At 38.3% G+C, this 26067-nt stretch overlaps 1 protein-coding gene across 1 annotated transcript in view; it reads left to right on the top strand.

The window, feature by feature from the left end:
• Positions 1 to 26067, top strand: part of ABI3BP (ABI family member 3 binding protein) — a 160824-nt gene that overhangs the window by 17194 nt on the left and 117563 nt on the right. The window contains exons 2-4 of the mRNA XM_068417343.1: positions 10520 to 10699; positions 20312 to 20380; positions 23474 to 23606. Of these exons, the coding sequence (XP_068273444.1) occupies positions 10520 to 10699; positions 20312 to 20380; positions 23474 to 23606 (382 nt within the window). The remainder of the gene's footprint in view (positions 1 to 10519; positions 10700 to 20311; positions 20381 to 23473; positions 23607 to 26067) is intronic.

The following is a 26067-nucleotide window of genomic DNA, read 5'->3' as shown; positions in this document are numbered from 1 at the left end:
CCGGTCGCCGGCCCTTGTACTCGTGGGCGACTCCAACTTGCCAGATGTCTGCTGGAAATACAACATGGCAGAGGGGAAGTAACCTAGGAGGTTCCTCGAATGTGTGGAGGACAACTTCCTCATGCAAGTGGTAAATGAGCCCACTAGAGGAGGGGCCCTCCTTGACCTGTTGTTTGTGAACAGAGAAGGACTAGTGGGAGATGTGAGGGTCGGTGGCCATCTGGGGAATAGCGACCACGAAATGTTAGAGTTTTCGATAGTGGGGGAAGTAAGGAGGGGCAAGAGCAGAACTTCTGCCTTAGATTTTCAGCGGGCAGACTTTAGCCTGTTTAAGAGGTTGGTAGACAGAGTCCTTTGGGAATCGGTCCTGAAGGGCAAAGGAGTCCAGGAAGGCTGGACATGCTTCAAAAGGGAATTGTTAAATATTCAGGAGCAGGCTGTCCCGGTGTGTAGGAAGACAAGCTATCGGGGAAAAAGACCGGCCTGGTTAAACAGGGAACTTAGGCTAGAACTTAAGGGAAAAAAGACAGCCTACTTGCTCTGGAAGAAGGGTCGAGTAACTTGAGAGGTCTATAGGGATGTTGCCAGGTCGTGTAGGGAGAAGATTAGAAGGGCCAAAGCTCAGTTAGAGCTTGATTTGGCTGCTACGGTCAAAGATAACAAAAAAAGCTTCTACAAATACATTAACAGCAAAAGGAGGGTCAAGGAGAGCCTCCACCACTTGCTGAATGAGGAGGCTAGTGTAGTGTCAGGGGATGAGGAAAAGGCAGAGGTGCTCAATGCCTTCTTTGCCTTGGTCTTTAATGTCAAGACCAGTTGTCCTCAGGAGACTCAGTCCCCAGAGCCTGAAGTTAGGGACGGGGGGCTGTGTGAACCCCCCGTAATCCAGGAGGAGACGGTTAGTGACCTGCTGTGCCAGCTGGACACCCACAAGGCCATGGGCCCGGATGGGATTCACCCCAGAGTAATGAAGGAACTGGCAGATGAACTTGCCAAACCACTCTCTATTATCTACGGGCAGTCCTGGTTAACTGGAGAAGTTCCAGCTGACTGGAAATTAGCAAATGTAACGCCCATCTACAAGAAGGGCCGGAAGGATGATCCAGGGAACTATAGGCCTGTCAGCCTGACCTTGGTGCCAGGCAAGGTGATGGAACAGATCATCCTGAGTGCCATTACATGGCACATGCAGGACAGTCGGGGCATCGGGGCCAGCCAACATGGATTCATGAAAGGCAGGTCCTGCTTGACCAACCTGGTCTCCTTCTATGACCAAGTGACCCGCTTAGTAGATGAGGGCAAGGCTGTGGATGTATCTATCTAGACTTCAGTAAGGCATCTGACACTGTCTCCCACAGCATCCTCCTAGACAAACTGGCTACTTGGGGCTTGGATGGGTGGACTCTTCAATGGGTTAAAAACTGGCTAGACGGCCAAGCCCAGTGGTGGTGAATGGGGCAAAGTCCAACTGGTGGCCGGTCACTAGCGGTGTTCCCCAGGGCTCAGTTCTGGGGCCGGTGCTGTTCAATATCTTTATGGATGATCTAGACGCAGATGACACCAAGCTGTGTGGGAGTGTTGATCTGCTGGAGGGTAGGAAGGCCCTGTAGAGGGATCTGGACAAGTTGGATAGATGGGCCGAGACCAACGGCATGAGGTTCAACAAGAAAAAGTGCCGGGTCTTACACTTGGGCCACAACAACCCCCTGCAGCGCTACAGGCTGGGGGAAGAGTGGTTAGAGAGCGGCCCGGTGGAAAGAGACCTGGGGGTGCTGATCGACAGGCGGCTAAACATGAGCCAGCAGTGTGCCCAGGTGGCCAAGAAGGCCAATGGCATCCTGGCCTCTATTAGGAATAGTGTAGCCAGCCAGTCTAGGGAAGTGATCGTTCCTCTGTACTCGGCACTGGTGAGGCTGCACCTTGAATCCTGTGTCCAGTTCTGGGCCCCGCACTTCAAGAAAGATGTTGAGGTGTTGGAGTGAGTCCAGAGGAGGGCGACCAAGCTGGTGAAGGGTCTGAAGGGTCTGACTTACGAGGAACGGCTGAGGGAGCTGGGGTTATTTAGCCTGGAGAAGAGGAGGCTCAGAGGTGACCTTATTGCAGTCTCCAACTACCTGAAGGGAGGTTGTAGTGAAGTGGGAGTTGGCCTCTTCTCCCAGGCAACTAGCGATAGGACAAGAGGACATAGCCTCAAGCTTCACCAGGGGAGGTTCAGGTTGGACGTTAGGAAGCATTTCTTCTCAGAATGGGTCATCAGACACTGGAATGGGCTGCCCAGGGAGGTGGTGGAGTCACCATCTCTGGATGTGTTTAAGAAAAGCCTGGACATGGCACTTAGTGCCATGGTCTAGTTGACATGGTGGTGTCAGGGCAACGATTGGACTCGATGATCCCAGATGTCTCTTCCAACCTGGTTGATGCTGTGATTCTGTGATTCTGTAAAAATGTTGCCATCTTTCAAATAAAAGTATTTTAAAGGCATACACAAGAAGGAATTTATTTAAAAATCTATTGAAAACGTCTTTATTCTGAGTTGGGCAAATAGTGAAGTTGGAATTCCAGATTATTCTTGTAACCCAAGACAAATGATGGCAAAATGTCCGCCTGACAACTCCAGGTCGTTAAATTCAATTTCTGAAAACAAGTAAATGGACCAAGTGTTTGTGCTGTGTTTGCACTGGCTGAAAAGATTTCTTTCGGCATCAAGAGAAGCTAGAAAATACACTATGGAGGGTTACATGAAAATAAGGGTGTTTTTTTTTCAAGTTTGTTTATTTTTTTGACCTTGAAGTTAGCTTGCTATAGCTTGTTCTAGTTTATTTCCCAGACACACTTAAATGAAATTCTGTATTTCCTGTTGGCTGACGTAAGGTGGCTTCTTCTTTAACACAAGGATCTTCTTCAGAGGCATCCAGCTCTCTTACTAGCCATAAGAAGTCAGATGGAATTTAGGTTGCCTGGATCTTTGGTGATGCCTTTTCATCTCTTTTCAATTACTGCAAGTCATAGCACAGGTTGTGCTTACCATGCTATCACATCTACTCTCTCAGTTGCAGTGGGAGTTGAAAAGAGGTGTTAACTTCAAAACTTAATAAGGTGGAATCAATCACTAGTTTTTGGTTATCAAGAAAGTAATAAGCCTTGATAATAAAGCTTAAAATAACAAGCTTTATTCATCCTGTCCATCAAGAGCCATAGTTAAAATAAGAAAAACCTACCATTTCTGCATTAAACAGGGTCATTTTAAGTGAAAAAAGTAGCATTTCAAAATTAAATGATTGCTTCTGCTCCTCAGTTGTTCCCTTGAACCAACAGAATGGCTTTGGAATAAACAGGATTGATAGCCTGGGGGCAGAGAAATTCAGGTTAAGGAGAGCGTTAGCACTGGAACAGGAATTGTACTGCTGAAACATTTCTGATTGCTCATCCCTAAAAATGTGCCAGTGGATCTCAGTGTGATACATATTTTGCAAAGTTAACTACTGCATGTTGACAGCCTGTTTTTCTGAAGTAATATTAGACTTGTGTACAGAGTGTAGGCATACTAATATTTTGAAAAAACTTCAGTTGCAAATGACAAAACTATGTGCAATGCTTTAGCTTACCCTCTCTTAATAAGGTACCCTACCATTTTTAAGGGTATGGTCTATATGGCACCTATTTTCATTGTTCAGAGTATTTATTGATGTGGATTTTGTAGCTAGGAGCGTTGGTGTTTTATGTAATCTGTGATAAGAAAGATGATCTAACATTGTCCACAGCTACCTGACCAGAGGATACAAAGAAGACAGACAGATTTTCTGCAGAAGTGCACAGCAATATGACAAGAGGCACTGGGCACAAGTTGGAACATGGGAAATTCCAGTTAGATATTAGGACTTTTTTTTTTAAAACCACAAGGATCATAAATACTGGAAAGGTTACCCAGAGATGTTATGGAATCTATGTCCTTAGAGGTCTTCAAGACTCAGCTGCATGTGACCGTGAGGAACCTGATCTGATTAGGTCTGCTTGGAGCAGGGGGTTGGACTAGATGACTTACAGAAGTCCCTTCCATCCTAAATTATTCCATGATTCTATGATTGTGGCTGTTTTAGAAGTGTGTCTTGTTTATTCTACTGCATAGAAACAGAACTATTTTTAAATGTTTCCCATTTTATGCTATATTTGGTTTTGAGCCAAACAACCAATATTTCTCCATGTTTGGGAGCCAAAGTAAATACAAAAATATAAAATAGCAAAAATAAAAGTTGCACAGTGTTAGATTATCATTGAAATCTTGGCTGGTGGTACTATGGCACCAGATTTGGAAAACGAAAGCACTGCTGTGAACAATTTGAATGTTGTGAGTTGGTGCACACAAATATATAGTGCTAACGTATTTTCTTAAGACATGCTTCATTTGTCTAGCGCTCTGGGAGGCAATGCTCGGTCTTGCCTTCATGCCCTCTAAGATCTTTGAAATGGTGAAAAACAGTTTCAATGTAAGGCAAAAGGAATTCTGATGATGAAGCCAAATTTGCTGTAATACAGTACAGCTGTATTCACCCTCTAGTTTTGTAGGGCAGAGTTCAAGGCTTTTCACTCTATGGATAAAAAACAAAAAACAGGACTGTGTTTGATCACAAGAGACCGGGCACACTTAAAGTGCACCAGTAGAATCATAGAATAAGTGAAAGTAATATTTTGTCCCAGCATTGCTTTTGCTGAGCCTTCAGGGAAGCAGGCAAACAGGTGGCTCAAAAAATGTAAGTTGACAAGATTAATTTATTTCATTGCTTTATTTCACTTGTGCTTCTTTCTTGAGGTTTGTTGCTATATCAGCACCTCAGGGTTACTTCTAAGTGTGTTAATTATTAATTTATTAATTATTAGCTAGCTGTTGACATAGCTGCTGAAGTTGGAGAGAGAAATAGAGTGCTCTTTAGCTGAAGATACTTTATTTGACAGGGCCAAGATATATTTTGGGGTTTGTGCAGAAAGAGAAAAGAGCCAGTTAATTCAAATTCTAGTCACCTCATCACCCAAGTTCTCTCACATTCCTTGAAACAGAGGAAAATCAAACCAGCTGGCGATTTTAGCCAACTCCGCATCTATTGTTACAAACAATATTGTAATGATATAGTGGGGCATAAGACACAGAATTTCAAAGGCTTTAATTCTCTGTTACTGAAACAAAATTCTTTTGTTTATTCTTTTGGGAAGCAAACTCTCAGGTGTTTATATTTGCTTTTGTAGGTCGGAAATACCGCTGTCCTCAACACTGAATTATTGATCAAATACTACTTTAATGCAGCTAGCCCAGTGAACCATTTCTGTTTATCTCCTTGCTTCTCTCAAGTTGTTAAATAGCAAAGTAATTTTATAAATCTATTCTTAGTAGTTACTGTTTTGCCTTTTCAGACTGCTTTGCAATGGTGATTTCTTAGGGGGATGTTAGTCCTAAACCAAAGGGTTTTGAACTTTGGCTGTGAAAGTAGAAGTTGAAAATTGGACTTCTCTGTTTGTCTTGTAGCTAAATATGAACCATCAGTTATAACTAGCTGGTATGAATAAAAGATGGTAGCAGTGCTTATGAATTTTCCCCTCTCTTCCTCTGTTGCTCCATGATTAATTAAAGTGCTAAGAAGATACTTCACATAATCACTCGTGGATCCAAAGCTTGAACAGCAAGTGTCCAGCTAAATATTTTGTGTATTATTTTCCATAGCTGCTTTCACATTTTAAAGATGTGAATTTCAGTTAAGTGATTTAGAGTTAAATCTTTCTAAAGTTTCAATGTTTATTTGCTCTTGGCTCCTGTTGCCTATACATGACCACTTATTTTTTCCAACTAGCCAAACTAAGGTGCTCGCAGCTGAATTCTTCAGACCATTTGTAGCTATTTTCTTCTCTCTGAAGAGTTATCAGTGGATGGTTCCCTTATGATGCAGCTCATTCATTAAGCTGTCTTTAAAAGTCTTTCCCCTTACAGGCGAAGAGTCCTTTCCCTAGAGCGATTCTAACACTGCAAGTGGTCCGAGGCACTTAACGTAGAGCTTTTAGTTCAGATATGCTGTGCACGGTTTGTCCTGCTGGTTTTGGCCAACAATTGACTTTTGTTGAAGAGAATACTTGCAGATCAGTGTGGAATTTCTGTTGGCAAGCAAGGAGGGAAAGATTGTTTTTCAGAGGTAGCTACGGGTCCCAGAATCTTTCATTTGGAGATGGCCTCAATGTAAAATAATTACTCTACAAGTGCAAATACTTAAGACCAGAGCTTCAATAACACATGCCAAAAGCTGATAGAAGTGAGTATCGGTTTGGAAGATTCGACCTTGCCTTGCTCTGTGCCTGCAAGTGTTCTTTTCTGTTTGCAAGCTGTTTTCAGAATGTCTTTGCATTGGAATTAGAGGGCGTCTAGTTTACCATTTGACTCTTTCATCAAGGATACAGGTATTCTAAAATCATAATATGACAAAGTTATTTTCTCAAAATCAAATACAGGGGTGGGGCTTTTTTGCTCTGCTCTCTTCTCCTCTCCCTTCTCCTCCTCTCTTCTCGACGGTTGTGATCCCTGGAGTGACTTGCCACCACTCTGTGGGCTAGGTAGAATTTTGTGTCTTTTGTATTAGCATCAATATTGGTTTCCTTATTTTATTAAATCTATTTAAATTTTAACCCACCAGTCTCCATCCTTTTCCCAATTCCCTTTCTTAGTCGCCAAGGGGACATTGGGTGATAGAGCAACTGCTTATTGTTTAACCCTGGGTGTGGGCTAAACGAAGACAGCTGCCTTTTCCTTTTAGATTCACAAAATGCTTGAATTTGTTCATAAGGTCCAGGTCTCCTTTGAACTCATGCAACCTCCTTGAGTCTGGAACATTTAAACTTTTTTTTTAATTCTGTAAGAACTATTTCTTTATAACGTACTCACCTATAACAAAAGAGAGTTGCTTCACAGCCTTTTGTGTTTGTATTTATGATGTTAAGAAGTATACTATATGTATGTGGGCACAAAAGTGAGGTGTTGGAAGAGTGCAAGGGCTCCTGGAAAGATGTTGGAGTGCTAATCTGTTGGCAGGAAGAAGAGCTGTACTGATGACTAAGTAGCACACTGACCTGGTTTGGGGAAGAGATGTCATTCCCTATGAAGAGTCCATATCAAGAGTTATCTACCATGCATTGATAGTTCTGCCATGACAGAGAGCACTTTCTGTGCTTGCTGGCTTCCTTCTGTCCTCATCGTTCTTTGGTTTTGATCTCCTTTGTAGCCTTCCACTCTCTGGAACCCAAGTGCTCTCACTTAACAGCTATGGTTCCCAGCAAACTCAGGTTCTAACTTCAGTCAGGAACCTTTGTTGCTTCTGATAGAAAAACTTGTCAGTGTTGGCCTTGGTTGCTCCACTTCTGTCCATACAGTTCCAGAAAGTGGTCAGCCTCTGATAGTTATTGTTTTACCAGTTAAAATTCATCCCTCAATTTCAGTGATTCTGGAATGCACACAGCCCATGGAAGGGAATATGGTTTAGTCATATGAAAGGTAGCATCTGTGTTGTTGCTTTAGCAGAATTATTTTCCTTTAAAAATGTGCAGTGAAATAATAGTGAAGAAGGCTATTTGTCTGCCTTGCCCTGTGCTGCTCTTTGGGTCAGGCTCCACCTTCAAGAGGCAGGGGAGAAGAGCACCCTTGCAGCACCCTCTCAGCTAGGGGAACTTCTGTGTCGGGAAAGAAATAGTAAGCAAGGAGCTTACAGAAGGGGTAGAAGATAGTTATGTTAAGAAGAGCATGGAGCAGACCCTGTAGCTAGATCTTCAAGAAGAGGAAAAGAAAGATTTTTCCTAAACACTGTGGGGACTCTGCAGTATTTGTTGCCATCCAGGCCATCACTGAAAGGATCTTGTACTTAAAAGTGACCTAGAGGGAAAGGACCTACCCTGTCAAGACAGTGTGGGGAGGGCAAGGATTTATTTTTTTAAATTTTATGTTACTCTCCTTTTCTTCTGTTCTGCCTTATTCTCTGTTTTTTAAAATACATTATTCCTGTTTCTGTTCTGCTAGAACTGGCTTTGAGTTTAAAAGCTCTCTTGGTGGTTTTGATGTGCTAGCTATAAAGAAAAGGCCTAAAGGGTCCTACCTCAAAGCTGTCGCTGTCTTGGGATCTGATTTAGACTTTCTGTTTTTAGAAACTTCACTGACAGTTTTTAGGCTTAAATAAAATCAAGACCCCTTGTCACTATAATTGACTGCTTGTGAATAAAGCACAGTATCTGTCTAATTGGGATCAAACCCAGATGAATTCACCCTTGAATTAGAATTAGGTGTTCAAATTAATATAAAGTGTAACTGAGATATATATAGGAACAATTATGTAAAAAAAAAAGTGAAATTACTGTAAATTTAAAATTAAAGTTGATCTTCACTAAATTTTTTTAAAATCCAGCTTTGGGTCGGATTAAGAATTTTAATACAGAAATCAAATTATTATCTCATATTTGAATCAAGTACTGGAAGTCTTGCTTTCTTCTTAGATGTGAATATTCAATGGAGACCAGGAGACCATCCTCTAATTTATGCTTAGCTCTCCGAAGTTAGGTTGGAGTTTTGCAGACTAGATAATTTTAACAAATCTAGTTCACTGTCAATCAGAAGTAATAATCCTAAACTTTGTTGGCATGGAGCACTTTTTACTAAGCATCTTTATGAAGCATATTAGAGGGGTTTGAAGTCTGTTGGGTTTTCTTCCTGGTTTCTGCTATTTGGAGCCTTGTAGATATTCAAAGTTGTACACCTGCAGCAGTTTCATATGCTGAAAATAAAATAAGTTAGGATGTCTCCCAGATAAGGAAGCAAGTACCACCACTTCCCTGCGTTGCAGCTCCCACCTCTGTGATGCTATTGTACTGCTGAAAATGTCAGTGTGTCGAATTTTCTAGAAGCCTTGCTGTCTGCTGGAACCTGGCACAGTTGCCTTTGGAAAATTGTGACCGTTTCCTGGCAGAGTGCTTTTACTTGATCAGCCTTTAGATAAAGGGTCTCATCAGAGGCACATGTTTTCCATCAGTTTTACTTGTACGCTTCTTCCTATAAAGGGAAGAGGCATGAAGTGTTTGGCTTAGGTCTTTACATTCAGCGTGCAGACAGCTGCAGGTGCTTGACAGTACTACTAAATCATCTTCACAGGCTGGGGATTGTGGCCTCTCAGCAACTCTAGTCATTAGAATTTCTCCAAAAAAAAAAAAAAGGAGGGTAGGCTGGCGTGATACCAGAGAATCAATATGTACTTGTCTAAAGAAACTTTGAATATCAGTCTGCAATTATTGAGAGAAGGGAAGAAAGGAAGGGAGTTGGAGTGAGTGAGGGAGAGAAAGAAATAAAGAAAAGGAAGTTCAGTGTCGCTGTAGCCCATTGTTTAATGACAGGTCACACATTTCTCACTGTTTTTCTTCAGGATTTAGCTCCTGAAGAAAAATGATTTTGTGCAAATTTCTGTTTTTTCCTGAAAAGTTAATTTCAGCCCTCGTGATTGGAAAGATGCCTGAAAATCTGCTGGGGATAAAAATCTATATTTTGAGAATGAGAAGATAAATAATAACCCAAAATGTACTGTTCTAGTGCTAGTGTCATAAGTTTGGGGAAAAGTCATTACTTTTTTTTTAAGCATTGGCATTCAACAGTTCTGAAAAATATGATAAGGCTAACAGTGACAAGGGAGTATTAGAATTGTAAGTACCAAGGAAGGAAAAGCCAATCCTCCCTAACCCCCCAAGAGAAGACAAGACACCTTTTTGTAGCCTAAAAAATTGATTATTCTGTTATGCAGTAATTCTGTGTTGTTATAAGTTAAATTTTTGCAGATGGATGTACAAGATGTTTCTTGCTTTATGTGCTGCTCCTCTGGAAAACATAAAAATGAATGTTTAAAAAAAGTTTCTTGGTAATTTTGAGTAAATTATATAAGTTGGTTAGGTGTCCTGGTGTAATTTCAACTAGAAAATTACATTTCCAGCCCAACATAGCAAAAAATTTTAAAATAATAGTTGTAGCATTTTTCTTTGGATCTAGTTACTCTTTATCCTCTACCCTAATTTTGCAGTTTGATTAACTTAATGTTAAAACTTCATATATTTACTAACAAACAAATAAAAAAAAAAATCAAACTTGCAAGTTTTTCACCTATGGGTCCTACAGATGGCTAATACTACTATAACTCCCGCATTAAAGGAAAAAATACTTACATTTTTTCCAGTTACTTCATGCACTTTTCTACTACTGCAATTGTAGAAGATGTTACAGCTAATGATAGTACTAAACTAATGATGGAAAAACAGACATGTTGGAAACCACAATTTTACATGACCGCTAGTTTACTTTTTAAAATACACTTAGATTCCAGGAGAGTCCACCTTTAAGCAATCGTTCAGTTGCTTATGACTAGCAAATTAAACAGCCCTATGGTGTTATATTGTCATATTCCCTTACTGAACATATGGTTACAAGATAATACATTCTGATCTTCTCTTTTTACTCTTTCCCCAGTGAAAAGGCAGAGTCTGAAAGTTCAGATCAATGCGACAGATGACACCGTTTGCATGAGGTATCTTCGACCAAGTCAAAACAGCAAACTAGAAGGTTTTGTCCTGGGTTATGGAAGCAGCTTCTTCTCTAATCAATACATTCCTTTACCTTCGGAAGGACAAACTTACATAACAGAACTTGGTAAGGTGTATTGCTTTTCATGCTACTCTTGTCATGAATTGTGGGAAGAGAGTGAGGAGAATATGAACCTTTGGGTTTCTTAATTTTTGTTTTTATTGAGTTGTTGCTCAGGGTTTATTTATGTTTATTTAAGGTTGCCTTGAAGAATTTCAGATGGAAGTGGAATTGGGAGATCCTTCAAGGAGAACAAATAGTTCTTGTTTGGAAAAGTTAACTACTGGTATTTTTCTTGAGGATTTTCATTGTATTAAGAGATTGTACTATATTGACCACATCACAGATCAAATGGGATGAGTTGCCTAAAGTTGGTTATAAAGTAGAATACAAGGGAGATGTGCATGCTTTTAACAAATAGTACAAGAAGCAATGAAACAGTTTTGAAAACTGTGTGGTTGATTCCCTTGGCTAGAAACATTCATATCAAAATGATGCTTTTTCTGGCTGTGGCCTATTCCAGTCCTACATGTTATAGAATAACCTATAACTTCTATGTCAGAAGCTATGGATGGAATTCCATGAGCTGTTGTATGGAAGAGATTAAACCACATAAGGAATGTTATATCCTGTTGCCTGGGATAGGGAGGAAGAAGGGAATTTGTTTGTCTCTTTGGCTTGGGGTTATGTCAGTATGGGCAGAACAGCAAAATAGTAGAACTGGATTAGTTAGAATTGTTTGATAAATGATTAAAACATTGACCTATCAAGATCTGACCTTTTAAGAAATCTGTTCAGTCTCTGAGGATTTTCCTGTTGCTTTCTTTTCTAGCCTCAAATGAATCTGGGTTACCCTCATCATTGTAATGCCAGTGATGTTGGTATAAAACAAAGGGGAAGAAAGGATTCATAAGCATAGAAGTAAAAATTGCTGTCTTTTTGAAGTGGTTAGTTAAGGCAATTCTGGGAGTCTGCTTGTTGCATTTAGGAGGGTTAATTTGGCAGAAGGTAAACCCCCTTGTGTTCCAGCCTGTCCTCAGATACCAGAGGGGCTGGGGGCAGCTAAGTTTAGCCTCTGAGTGATGCCTGATTTGACACCTTGGATTTTGGCTGGAATAGGCCGAAATTGGCACTGTCAGTCCAGTTGCGTTCACCAGTTAATATGTTGAACTAACACAGGTCTGGATGCGTTAATAGTGCGGGGCCCAGTCACGGTCAATGAACTAACATGGTTCCAAATTATGCCATAAATCTGGGCGCGTCCACAGAAATAAAAGCCTCGTGACCAGTTCCTCAATTAAGGTAATTTATCTGAGCAAAGATACAGATTCTTTTATATTGCTGGTGATGAATACACTGTCAGCAAAACATACTTAGGTACCTATGAAAATATATATGTTGCAAGATGACTATATAGCACTACTAATATGATTACAAATACAAGCTTGATTTCTAGGTTCCCCGGGAAGCACCTGGTATAACCAAGTGTACGAATCTTACCCAAGGGCGTCCCTATGGGTGGGATAGAGAGGTTCAGCCCGTCGACTGATCCCAGAAGTCCATAGTGATGTCTCCCTGACTTCTCAGTGATGGTACCTTCCCCACCTTGCCTTTTTCTTAAGGGCTTTTTATACTATTTTGATATGTTTAGATGAAACTTGAGTGACTCTAGTCATAGATACCTTTATTTTTGATTGGTGCAAAATTTTTTGCTTCGATTTTAAAGGTATAGAAAAATTAAAGAAATTAAAGAAAAATTCAGAGACCATACTCAGGGTTAGAGGGAGGCAGGTAGCTTTTGGGATGGATGTGTGTTTTGGTATTATAATGAAATTATAATCAGCAAAGTTCATCCACAGGACACAATTTCGCCACAATCGCTGGCTCAGTGACCAGCATTCTGGGTGGAATGGGGTGTAATTTCTTGCTGGATAACGGCTATGTGATTTATCAGCTACAAGGTACCATGGAGTTCTCTTACGTGCTCTGTTAACGGAGCCTGGCCATGGTTATCTCCACACCATTCCACCCTCCATTCTCTCCCTTGGTGTGTGAACAGCTAAGAATGCAGGCCAGGATGCCTGGGGAACTGTTGTGGTACATGCTGATCACGTCCCACCCTAGACACTTTCTTAGTTCTATAAGATGTGGATATAACTTTACTCTCAATAAGTGTGCCTCCAATTATTAGTTTCAATAAGTTGTCCCCTGTAGTCACTCCACACTGCTCCAGGCTGAAAACTGCAGAATAAAAAAGAATAAATAAGATGTTAGACACATAATAATTAAGATATTAGAGACTTTCGTTAGATCACTGTGGCAGAAGTTGACGTTTTCCTTTTCGTGAGTTGGTGCTCCTGGGGTGTCTCCGTAATTCTATCACCAATCCAGTGTTTGAGTTCATAACTGTGACTTAAGCTGTGTCTGATTTATCCCATGTGTAACTTTTAATCAGTTCACTAAGGATGGTGTAGAGGATTTTCTGTAAAATACTGTGAATTGGGTATAAGTAATACCTGCATAGCTGTATTGTAGGAACAGTGAGGATTACTATTTTTCAGGTACTCCGAGATCCTTGGAGTGAGGAAAAAGCACTGAATGTAACATGATGTGTAGATCATTTGCACTTACTATTTAATAGCAGCTTTAATACTTAGTGCTTTGTGAAACCGTATGAAAACAGAAAGTTGAACGTCACCTGGAACTTAGGGGATTTTTGTATTTTGTAACTTTAATGTTCATAGCTAATGGCTGGAAACTCTAGACACCTTTCTTTAGTTCTGCAGTGCATCAAAGTGCTATCCACTTGCATATTCATTAAAGCTTACCATTAAGCAATCGAAATCTTGTAGCAGTGAACACAGAAGATGAGAAACCCTACGATGCATACAGTCTGTAATGAAATGAACGTATTTTCTCTAGTGTATCTGGAGAGGGAAAAGCATGAGTGTTGGAGAATACCCTCATTTTCCTTTTTAAGTATTTTTAAAGGAGAATAACTTCTAAGTTTTAACTTGCTCATGCTGCTACACATTGTCAATTAGTTTCCTAGTGACAATGAATCTATGATTGTGACTTCTGAGTGTCCAGTGATTAAAAATGCAATGTGCAATGTAATATAGTTATAAAGGCTAGCATTTGCAACTTCAAGAAAATGCCGTCTTTGAAAGGGCGGGAATAAAAGAAGCTGACAGCAATATGTACGTCAAGTCACAAGCATTTATTTAAGGCAATTAACAATACATTTATTGGAGCTATTGCTTTTAGTTAAAAGACTTAGGGTTAGATTATATCCTTTTGGGCTTGTTTATTGGAGTTTGGAAGCAGAGAGTACATCATCTTTCCCATTTCATTAGTATTAAATACCACATTAAACTGCAGCTTTGACAGTACTTTCCAAGTGTGTAGAGAACATGAGCTAAAGCAAGAAACACCAGTTGTGCATTTGGCTCTATTCTAGAGTGACTTGTGTGGCAGAGGTAAAGAGAAGACAGTGGCAATTGCTAGCACCCCCCACAGCTTCAGGGACCGACTGCTGGCACAAACTGGAGGAATTGCAGGATGGTTCTTAATTTTAGGAACAATGGTTAGGTTTTACTTTGGTAGCCAGAGAACCAGCTCAGCACACACTTTATGTGGATGTTAGAAAAAATAACGTATTGTAAAGGGACAATAAAAATACTCTCAAGATAATCTCCAAAGGTGCAAACTCCCTAGACATCATTGCTGAAAAATCTTGTGTTATCTTTGTACTCCTAGTACATCTCGTGTGTGATGAAGTTGGCCTAGTATGCTATAGTCATATTGAAAGAATATATTTTTAAAATTTCACACTTAAAATTGTCTATTCCATGTTCTAGATGACCTAGCAATTCAAGTGCCACTGTACACTTTGCAAAAGGTCTTCAGTGGGTTCCACACATTTTTCCACACCCAGAACAATTAGGTTTATACAAAAGTACTCACATTCACCCTGAGAACTCCTTCTTGGTCTTCTCATGCTTTGACTTACCTGACTTTTACAGAAAGCAGACAAACTTTACAGGCTGCTCTGAACAGTGGTTGGTTGTGGCTTTTGCTGAACAGGGTGTGGAGGGAGTGATTCCCAAATGTGAAAAGACATTGTCTCCTATTTAGACCAAGACTAATAGAATTTAATGCTTCCTCCTCTCCTGTCAGTTTTAGTGGTTCATGGTAAGAGAATACCTTTCCCAATCAATTTAGGGACTTTGATCGCAGTCTTGAATTGGTTTGGTAGCTGAAATATAAATATTAGAAATGGAAATTTAAGGGCATTTGTTAGTTATTAAAAGGTATGTTTTCCCAGTGGATTAAGGAACATTGCTTTAGAATATGATCTCCTGAGAGAGTGACTAGATCCGGGAGAATGGAATCTCTGTATCTAGACAGAAGTGGATATTGTTCTAGTAGTATTAAAATTGTCTACTCAGTGAAGATTTGTAAGTGAAAATGATACCGATATGCAACCAACTGCAGACCCTACTCAAAGAAAGAAAATTATTTCATTAATTTAGTAGTTAGGCTGATGTAAGAAAACATACAGACTTAGCATATAATTTGCAAGTCATATTCCGTCCCTAAAATGCATCAGTCCTTTAAAATGTCCTTTGTCCTTCCTAACAAACAGTATATGTCTACACAGCAGAATGAAATGCCTTGCAGACATTTCACCTGATTTAGCTCTGCATGCCGCATTTTGTTAATGGAGCAGCATGATCGGTATTCTGTTTGGGATAATTGTCCCTGATTGGAACTGTAGTATGGAGAATGAAGCAATGAGTAACTTACTTTTTAATAGATGAAACAATATAGACAATACTGTATGTATCTAAGGCCCATGAATTCCGTATTTCCAACCATGTCACTGTTGATTAAGATGAAATTTATTGTCAGATTTTCTGCTGGGTCACACACCACTTATGACCCTGTTAACAATACACTTGAAGTCAGCAGATTTATTAACTTATGAAATTACATGTGTATATGTGCAAATATTTTAAAATAAATTAATAAGGATGTGATCTTTCCTAGGATTTCCAGGAGAGATATATGGCTTTGTAGAAAGTGTGACATCCGCCTACATTTCATCCATTAAAATATTCAGCACCTCACTGCAGTGATTCTTATCTTGAAATATTTGTTTTTCCTTTCTTTTGCAACTATAATAATAATCGAGCCAGCAATTGCGTAACATTATCCATATTGGGAACTGCCTGCAGAGGGCATGTAAGAAAAGGGTTCTGTTGGATTTCCTGATGTTGTAATGAGCTCATTTTGGCAACAAACTCTTGAGCAGCTTCATGCGTTGCTAGATAGATGAATTTAAATCACAGTGTAGGGTAAATGGCAATGATGAGGCAGCATCAAAGTTCGGTTCAAAGAAATATGCTCTTTATCAGGATACAAGATGTGTTTTCTTTTGTGCTGAGTGTACTTTATGAGCTTACATGACAGTAAGCAACATTATTGATTATGGAAGCTATTCAGACTGTGTCAAAAGATATCAAAATGTGAATTCAGCTAGACTAATAAATAAAGTGAATAGACCCATCCAAAAGTTCTGAGCTTGACTTAAACCTTTTGTCTAAATCTGTTCAGTCTGTGTGACTCATAAAGAAAGAGTATTTCCTTGAGAAATTTGTGCTACTTTTTTCTAACTTGGTTAGGAAGATTGCAAGTCAGCCTCCATGAATGCGTTGATACTGTTGGAGGAACTCAAAAAAATGGGTGGAGGCAGGAAAATTTTGTAAGAATGAGCAGCAATTAGCTAACAGAGTGAACAAAATCAATGTGCTTTTCAGTTTCTAAAACCAACTTAGAGTTGGGCTATGCATTAGCCTTTCCTTTACCTGAACCAGATTATACAGTGTAAGAGGAGAATGTATTGGCAATCCTGCTTTATAACAACCATAATAAGTGGTGGGTAAATTTTGCATATATATAAGGAAGAATTCTAGTACCACCTTGAACACATTTTGGAAAGGGTGATTCAGGGATGTGTACTAGAGCAGTGCTTAGCTAAAAGATCTTGCTGTGCAATTTCTTCTATCTGACCAGTTCTCAGATATGTGCAGCTCTATTAACCGCATGGTTTTCAAGATGCCAAATAATGTGAATATTAATTCAGAAGTATGTCACTTCCTAATAACTTACCAAAAGAACAGATTCTTATTGCTAATATTAGCTGAGCCTAGTGGGCTGGAGGACCTGGAGGAGGTCAGCAGCTGCACCTTCAGCTAGGCAAGTGTACTAACTGGCAACAAGTTCATTCACATCAGCCCCTTTGTCCCCCTTCTCTATCTTTTCTTATGCTTGTTACACCACAGTACGCTTTGACCCTTCCCTTTCTCCATCTTTGGCCTTTTCCCTTAACAGCATCCCGTAGTAAGTCTTCAGCAGTTCCTAAATTTAGATTAGGGAATTGCGGCCTGAAGCTAAAAAACTATTTGTTTTGATTTCTGAATCTGCTGGTCTATGAGTTCTAATGATGCATTGTAACACTTTATTTTAAAATTTATTCTAAGTTCATTAGTCAGTTCATTCTTACCCTGTTTTGCTTTCAACTGCATTTCTGCATTGGCTGAACCCTGAATTAAAATAGTATGCTTGAACAGAAGCAGAATTTGCTAGCATTTTGCAGTGCATATTAGTCTTTAGATGTTTCTTCTGTGGTAAATTGTGGACATACCTTTGTGTACACGTAGTGTGTGTATGTGTTTCAGGCTGTTCGGATGAAAAAATATTGAGTAACCGAAGGAGTTCAGTTAACTATTTCATCTAACTGGTGACAGTTCATTGAGCTGTAGTAGCCTTGGTGTTTAAAAGCTAAAACAAGATGATTGAATGCTTCTGTCTAATATTTTTGAGTAGTGGGGGGAAAGGGTGTAAGAATATGTGCTGAATGCATGTGCATGTGTCTACTGTATGTATCAAATGTTATAGATACAAATACTATTGCTTTACAAATGCTAGTGCCTCAGGTGTATGACTAGTCTTCCCTCCTGCTTCAGAAGTCATTTGGTTAGGTGTACATGCCTGCAGGAGTGTTGTGCTTTGGTCCAAAGTGGCATTGCTTTATTCAGCTGTGGATATTTAAACTTGAAAGAGCAATTCCGCTGTCATATTGGCGCCTCTCAACTGAATTGTCAAACCAACCCATGGTTAGGGAACTGTAACACTAAGAATTAGGCGTGGATTTATTGCCTAGCACTTTTCTGGTACATCTGGGCATTCTCCTGTAGTACTTTGTTGCTAAAGAATTGCAGGTGGTCACTATTTGGACTTTATTTCTGATCTGCAGCTTCAAGGGATTTATAAAGAAATAGTTATGTGCCAGCTGAAAGGAGCTCTTAGCCATGACATTTGTCATTACAGCCTTAATAAAGGGGGTTAGACAGTAACAGGTTCAAACAAGTGGATTTAATATGTTAGTCTTACAATAGCAGCCATTCAAGAATGTGTTAAACAGCAAGGAACCAAGATTTTCCTAGCAAATTTGCAAATGTATTTCAAACTGAACTTGTTAAAGTTTGCGTTGTTCTGTAGGGATCCTTCATTTATGAGATTCTGGATCCTTACAAGGTGAGAGACAGTTCTGTATCTTGCATCTGTATCATATGTATCTCTCTTATATACTGATGTATGTTGAAATGATTTCTGGGGGCAGAGCTGGATTCATGGATCTGTGTCCAGATGTTTGAACATTAACCTTAATTACGTAACTATCATTCCATTACACAGTTCATACAAAATAAGAAATATTCAACCGTAAACAGGATTGTCTATACTCTGTGATTTGATTTGCTTTTACTTGAGGACATCATTCTATTTTAGGAATACACTTCTCTCTTTAAATATATTTCACTGTAAATATTTGATATATTCTGTGAATCATAATGACACACAGAATCCCATATTTTTATAGGTCTCACAGTCACCTTTTTGCTGCCTGCCTCTTATTTCAGCAGTCAATATAATTTATCCTTTAAGCATTAAGATGAGGTAGCACAAGCTAAATTATGGTTTTATATAGGTTTCAGTATTTCACAGCATTTTCTTTTTCTCCTCTGATGTTACTCACCTCTCCTCAAGATTCCTACTTCTTATAGACATAGATCTGTAGAGTGGATTATGCATATATAGGTATCACAAAGGAACACAGATGATCATAAATAGTTCTTGCAACTTGATAGAGTTCAATACATGGGTGAGGCAAAGTTTTAAGCCTCTGAAAATGAATTGAGTTGTAGTAGCATCAGATGATTTCCATGTTGTGATGATGACTGATACATATATTTCTCAGCAAGAGGACTGAATTGCTGTGAAAACTCAGTGGCCTCCTGAACTTAATAAGAGAAATGTTAAATTGCAGTGGAAAACTAAGAAAGAACTCCCATTTCTAAACCTGAATCAGGGCTCATCATATGAGATTAAGGAAGCCTCCCACCTTTCTTAGTTTCAGTTTCCTTGGATATAGAATGTAGACAAAAATTCTTGTCTTTGGAAGGGCTTTTAATTTTTTTCACTATGTAATATGAGCTTTTCTGTTAAGTTTTTGAAATGAAGCAGTTGAAACTTTTATGGGAAGTGGTGCAAAATAGTTTGAACTGGAGTTAAGATGTAGAGAGATTCTTTCCTGTAAAGATGTAAAGAAATATTTTGCAAAAGTTCATTTTTCCTTGGAGAAAATGGTTAGGGGTTAAAATTAAAAGAAATGTAAATGTCAGAAAGTCTGGAAAATACAATTTGTCTCTGAGATGAATTTATTGAATAAGAACGTAACTTAAACCTGCTCTCCTGTTGCGTGCAACATTATTTGTAATGTAACAGTACCCAGAGATTCCAGTCAAAGTCACAACCCTTTGTGGATTTTACACAAATATTAATCCTTTGCTCTCAAATGTTAGTAGTAACTTTACTTTCATAAAGAGTATTCAAAACAGTCAAAGCACTTAGTAGTTAAATCTCATAATAAGTCTCTTGAAAAAGTATGTAAACCTAATTATAACACAAGCCAGTAACCAACGTGGAGACTGTCTTAAGCATGTCTGACATTGTGTTTCCTGCAACCAGACAATCATGCAAATCTTGAATGATTTAGTGTTAGTCTATTGGGGTATGCCCTCCTAAATGATCAATGCATTTTGTTTATTCTTTTTACAATAGGTCAGCTCTTTAATGAGAACCTGCTTACAACAGGTAAACTAAGTTGTATAGCCTGAAACAGAATGCAAAATATTGTAGGAGAAGTTCCTCCGGATATCTCTGGTTGTACTCTTCAGGCTTTGCCCACTTATTACTTCACTTGTTCTACGTTTTTGTTTTGCCATCACCTCTTCCACTTCATCTGGGTTTTCATTCCTCTTCACTTTCCGAGTAATGTTTGCATTGAAATGTGACACATATGTCCTGCAATATTCCCCTATTTGTTGTGTCTCAGTCAAAAAGAATTGCCAAATCTTTTGTGAATGGGTGTATTATTTTTCCTGATGGCTAATGATTGGTGAACAAACCTTAAAGTAAACATACCGAAAGATCACAAAGATTCGATAATGTGTCAAGCATTCACTGAATATTGGACTTTTTCTTATGAATTATAGGTTAATCCCTTTCTCAGATAAACAGCACATCTGTACTAATTGCTGTTTTCTTTTACAGATGCAGAGCCACGGTATTTGGTTTCAGTAAGACCAGCACGCGTTTCAAATAACAAGAAATCTTGTTCAGGTATTTTACCATTACTGCATCTCTTTCTTAAAGTAGTTAAAGGAAAACAGAATTTTTTACTGGGTTTCTCTGAAAAGATATTTGTAACTGTAGGTGTCTCACTGGGATGCACAAATTCCATACATGGGAAGGTAAAATGTAGGACAGTATTTCGTAGTCAGTAATTAGTCACACATGCAGTGTTGAAAACATGAAGAAGTACCTAAAGATTGTTCTTGTAAAAAGTTCTTACAAATGAGAATTGAAATTTAGAATACTAATTTCTGATGTTTACAGATGTCACAAGTGCATGCAAAATAGTAAAAGTTACTCTTCACAGACTACTACTACTAAGGCTTCCTTCATCCATGGACATGTTAATGTTCTTCGTGTCTCATTGGAAATAGTGACTTGTATGTATATATATATATATCTGTAAATGAGTACTACTACTAAGTTTGCTGATGCAAGGAGTTAAGGAAAGAGGGATATTTCTAGCTTAAACTACACGTAGCAGAGCAGAAATCTGAATTCTATTTTTATCTGTTCCAAAGACTTTCTATATGACCTTAATCATGTCATTAATATTGTTAGTTTTTAATTCCTTACTTTAATATGGAGGTGACTCTTGGGATCACTGGACTGTTTCAAAGAATAAACTGATACTATATATGTATACGTTTATAGTTTGAGATCTTTATATGACTTTTTTTTGTAATTCCTGGTAACTGCTTGGGATTAATTTCTTCTTGCTCTTGGCCAGATGTAAAACAGTATGTCTGGAAAGATTTTGAAAAGTGATTTACCTATGAGATGAAACATATATATATCAAAAAAACACAAAACCAAAAAAAATGCTCAATGCACTGTTTGCACATTATTAATTTTTGTATCTGCAGTGTACAGAAACTATGGAACAAGATTCAGAGAATTGACTTTTCAGTCCAGTAGGCAAAGGTATAAGAACAGCTGTTGGTTTAATGCTAGCTAGATATATGGCAAGTCGTTTTAGTGGTGACAATAGTTAAACTGGACACATTACCAAGAATTGTGGTGGAGTCTAACTTGCTGCAATTTTAAATTTACAAATGAAGACTGGTTACATTTCTAGAAGATATACTGTAGTTCAAACTGCGATTAATACAGAGGAGTAGTATGGTTTGTAATCATATAGATCAACATAGATCATCACCAAGGTAATTCCTGGCTTTACAGTGTATGAATCATTGCAGTCTCTAACAGGGAACTAACGGCATAATTAGAGTCATAATCAAAATCATATGTAGGTCCTCCCAAAAAACAGTATGATTTCAGGTTATATGTGAGTTTGTTTTTTCTTTTCCTTAAAACTCACATGTTTTCCATGTTTCCTCAAAAAGTGATCAAGAAAGGGATTTTGCTATAGAGAGCAGATTTGCCAGATAGTTTAGTAAATGATCAAGCTGTATAGTTTAAGTTTTTCTTTAAAAATGGAGAAAGAGTATAGGAACTGGTCCAGAAAACAAGAAAATTATTCAGACGTTTGCCCTTGTGGAAGTATCGTATGTTCCACAGTATTTCAAAGCACGTCATACTTCCTCTCAAGGGTAGAGAGTGTTTTTGTTTGTTTGTTTATTTGTGGGGTTTTTGTGGCAACATACTAATCATCAATAGAAAACAAAACCCACATGGTTAACGTTTCTAAATGTACACACATGCTTTGGTTGAAAGTACAAATCAGACTTTCACTGGCGCTTGTTAAGTGAAGAGTTATTAGGGTTCAAAAGGCATGAAAAGAAAGTTAGTCAGATTTCTTTCACAACAGTGAAAAATATAACCCTTAGGTCAGTGGGTTATAAACTTCTGGGGAATTTGTGGTCACCTGTACATTTTAAGGAGGTACAGATCCTTTAGATTTTTGAAGTATGCAAAGTGATGTAAAGAATATATGAATTTCCTTTAATTAATCATCTTTCAAACACCAAAGGTTCTCCTTGGGCTTGTAGCAGGCCGCAAACTACAGGTTCAGAGTAGTTGCTCTAGATCATTTCTTCATTTCCAACTATTAGCTTTTAAACTTTAAGGAAAGTTCTTTTTCCACATGAGAGTTGTGCTACTTCATTAAGAGCAAAGTTAAAGCTAGTATCATGCAAAAGCTGAACATTTTGAATGTGGTAGGTGGTTAAAAGAGAAAGATGCCTCCAGATACATACACCGCCTCAGATCTGCCTACACTTAAAAGCAACAGAATTCTTCTATGTTTTATTTTACTCTTGACAAAGAATGCTGTAGAAAGTATTAATTATCTGTGGACATAATTGCAGTGTTACTAAGAATCCTGCCAAGAAGGTATTATTTCTGTCTCATGTGGAGAGACTTCCTAATGTCCTGAACTCTGTGTAACACCTTCTGTGATGCAGTCCAAGACAGCCAGAGCTTTGAAGTTAATCTGCGTATAGCTTATTTTCATACTAAGCATACCAAAAACACCCACTATTCATTTTCAAAAACTAGGTTTAACAGGAACATAGGCTGAAAAAAGAGAAATGGAGAAAACTTATAAGACAAAATTGAAACAAAGTTTAGTAAACAAATCTCCTTCCTACCCACCAAATAATAGCGAGAATTCCTTTAGGTTTACCCTGGATCTGCAAGTCTGGAAGTGAAGTCTTCCAGTTTCTTCCTGTGTTGAAAAACATGCTGTGCAAGTCCAGAGGGGACCTAAAAAATAGTCTTTCTGAGGCTTGTGTGTCTGATGCCTGCTTTCTAAAGCAGTTTCCTAATCTGTGTTCCTGCTGCCTGCTTCCTTTATGCCAGCTTTATTCTGCACTTCTTTCCTCTGTTCATGCTCAGTTGGCTTCAGAGAAGGAGCAGTCTCCCTTCCTTGCAGATGCTTCACTTGCCTCAATGAGAAGCCAACAAACAGATCACAGACACTGTCTCTGCCCCCTTTTTTAAATCATACATTAGAAATGGTGACCGTGAAAAAAAGAGAGAACAGTTGTACCTTTCCCTTCAAATTTAGAAGAGAAGTAGATCTTCATTTATTCTATTATCCAACTGCAAAAACTTTCCCCTACATAATGCAGGAGAGAGAAACTAACGTGTAATTGGAATTTTATGTGTATTATATAGGTCGGACCAAGACTCAAAAGCCTCTGCAGCTGGTAGTTGGCACTCTCACCCCAACCTCAGTATTCCTGTCTTGGGGCATCCTAGTCAACCCTCAACGTGACTGGACAACAACAAGTAACTGCGCTAGCGACAGGTAACATAACAGAAACCTGTTTTCTATTATGATCATAATTTAATTCAGTGTAGTTGTCTGGTGTGGTTAAGTTTGACAGTGGAAATTAAAATTTGGAAGCAGTAGTTCTGAATGTGAAGTAAGTTTTCTCCTTTACTTAAATTAGTACTTTGCAAGCCTTTACTTTTCTTAGTCAGATGTCTACATGCTGAAGTACAAATCTTGCTATTTCACACTTTTATATTATCATTACATGACTTTCCTGATACTGATACAGTACAGCTTTCATTAGTTTTCTGCTGTAAGTAAAAGTACTTCTCTTCTACTGTAACATTTTTGTTTTGCTGTCATTATTTAATGAGTGGTACAATAGGTGGGGAGCTCAGGAAGACTCACCAAGTAGCAGTTTCAAGAGAAGTCATAGTGCTGGGTAACTTCTCAGTTTAGTGCACCATTACATTTTAGGCAGCTCTTGGCAGATAAGCAAAATTCATCTGATGCAATTATTGGAATTGTTAATACAGGTGTTTTCCCTGCTCTGTCCTTTCAATGTTCTCTTTGTATTCTTCCTTTTATGACAGAAGATTTTTTTTGTTTTCATTTATATCCTGTGAAGCTCCATTCAACTCAGCAGTGATTTATAAAAACAAGAAGAAACTGTGCACCCATGTTTGGGATGCATCTACATCATCTATGACTTGTTTGCAACTATCATCTTTTATTTTTTTTAATATATCTTTGCATTATTGAGAACACCTTTTTTTTTCCCTGTGTAATTTTTATCTAATTTGTAGCTGTCTAATTTAGACTTGAATCTGCTTACTTTGATGTTGATAATAAAACTCTGATACCATTGAACTGAATGTCAAGCATAGTTTATGTTAAAAAGAAACATGCCGTGTAGCCAATATGACCTTTTTCTTACCTCCCAAAAGTTTTGTACTAACTCTTTTCAAGCTTCAAAAATTTGTCATAAACAAATTTGGATCTTCATCACCAATCAGAATTTCAAACACTACTGAAAAAACATTAATGATTATTAGGAAATTGTTATGAATAATGTCCAAGCATGTAATTTAGTTGGATTTTTTTCAGTAGAAATGAAAGCGGGTTTAGGCTTAAATTTTCCTCTCTCAATTAAGAAGGAAGCAAATAATTTCCTACAGTTAGAAATCGAAGAAACAAGCTGATCATGGGCGAGCCTCTAGTGTTCTGCCCACATAATGATATTAGCACCATTTTTACTATGGAAGTTACCTTCTCTATGTGCTGTGTCAGCACCAAAGTTACAGCACCCACTGTGCAGTAGAGAGGAAGAACACTTTAGAAGAAGCCTATATTCTGTATTAATCCACCTGGAGATTCAAGGCATACGGTACCCACCACAATGCCTTCATCAGCTTTGGGTTTCCTCCTCAGTTTGTTGGACGTTCATTGACTCAGAAGTTTGAACAAACTCTTTAACATAGTACGTAATGTTTTCCACTTAGTGCAGTGTTACTGGTGTCTTGCTATATTTAGAATATATTCTATATGTTTGCTACTCTAGTGTGAGAGACCTGCTTTTACCCTGTCTTTTTGTCAAGTCATGGTATGCATCTCCCAAAATTCTGGTTCTTCAGTTAAGTGTTGTTTAGTCCTGTTAGCTGATTCCTCTCAGGTGTTTACTTTTAATGTGCCCACCATTTTAGTGAAATGTTGTCAGGCTATACTAAAGTACCACCTATGTATTTCCCTTTTGCCCCCATAAGAGGACTTGCCTATAAGAGCTGTATTGTTCATTTTGTTTGAATGTGTCCCTGTACTTCAACTCTAAAGATATACTGACACTCATGAGTTGCTAGTTTAAAAACACTTAAATCAAATTACAAACAGTCATATCAAAGTATAGGCATATACCTTTAAGCAGATTTCTATTCTGTAGTCAAGCATAGTAATGAAGTTAATGAAGAAAAAATAAATTTAAAAAAATCACTTCAGTGGTGCTCATATTTTATTTACCTTTACTGGACCAAAATGCTTGTGATTTGTATAAATGATAAGAACAGTTCTCCACATGACCACGGTGTATATTTCTATAATTCCAAGCAGAGATTGAATTAAAATATATTTCTAGTCAGTGTATAGAAGAATAATTATTAATTTATTATAATAATTTGAATGATAATTGATAATATATTATAAGAAAAAATTAGGAAGTAGCCCATCCTTAACAAGTTAGCATCATGTTAAAAGTACAAGACTTGAAATCAGATAATGGATTCATCAACATTTGTATCTATTGCAGGGGCAGTCTGCTTCACTTGATCCTTATTTGTCTGGCATGTTCTCCTTACTGTGACATGTTGAAATGTACTGTTAATCATCCTCGAGACTGTTGTATAGTGACTAACCTCTAATCTTTGACATTGGCAGCATGTGGCAATTATGACCTCTTAACTCAGTTCTGTCAGTTAATATTCCACCAAGTTTTAGATTTGTA

Source organism: Nyctibius grandis, chromosome 23 (genome assembly GCF_013368605.1).
Source record: "Nyctibius grandis isolate bNycGra1 chromosome 23, bNycGra1.pri, whole genome shotgun sequence".
Taxonomy (NCBI): domain Eukaryota; kingdom Metazoa; phylum Chordata; class Aves; order Nyctibiiformes; family Nyctibiidae; genus Nyctibius; species Nyctibius grandis.
The sequence above is the reverse complement of the archived record's forward strand: the minus strand, read 5'-3'. Positions and strand labels throughout refer to the sequence as shown.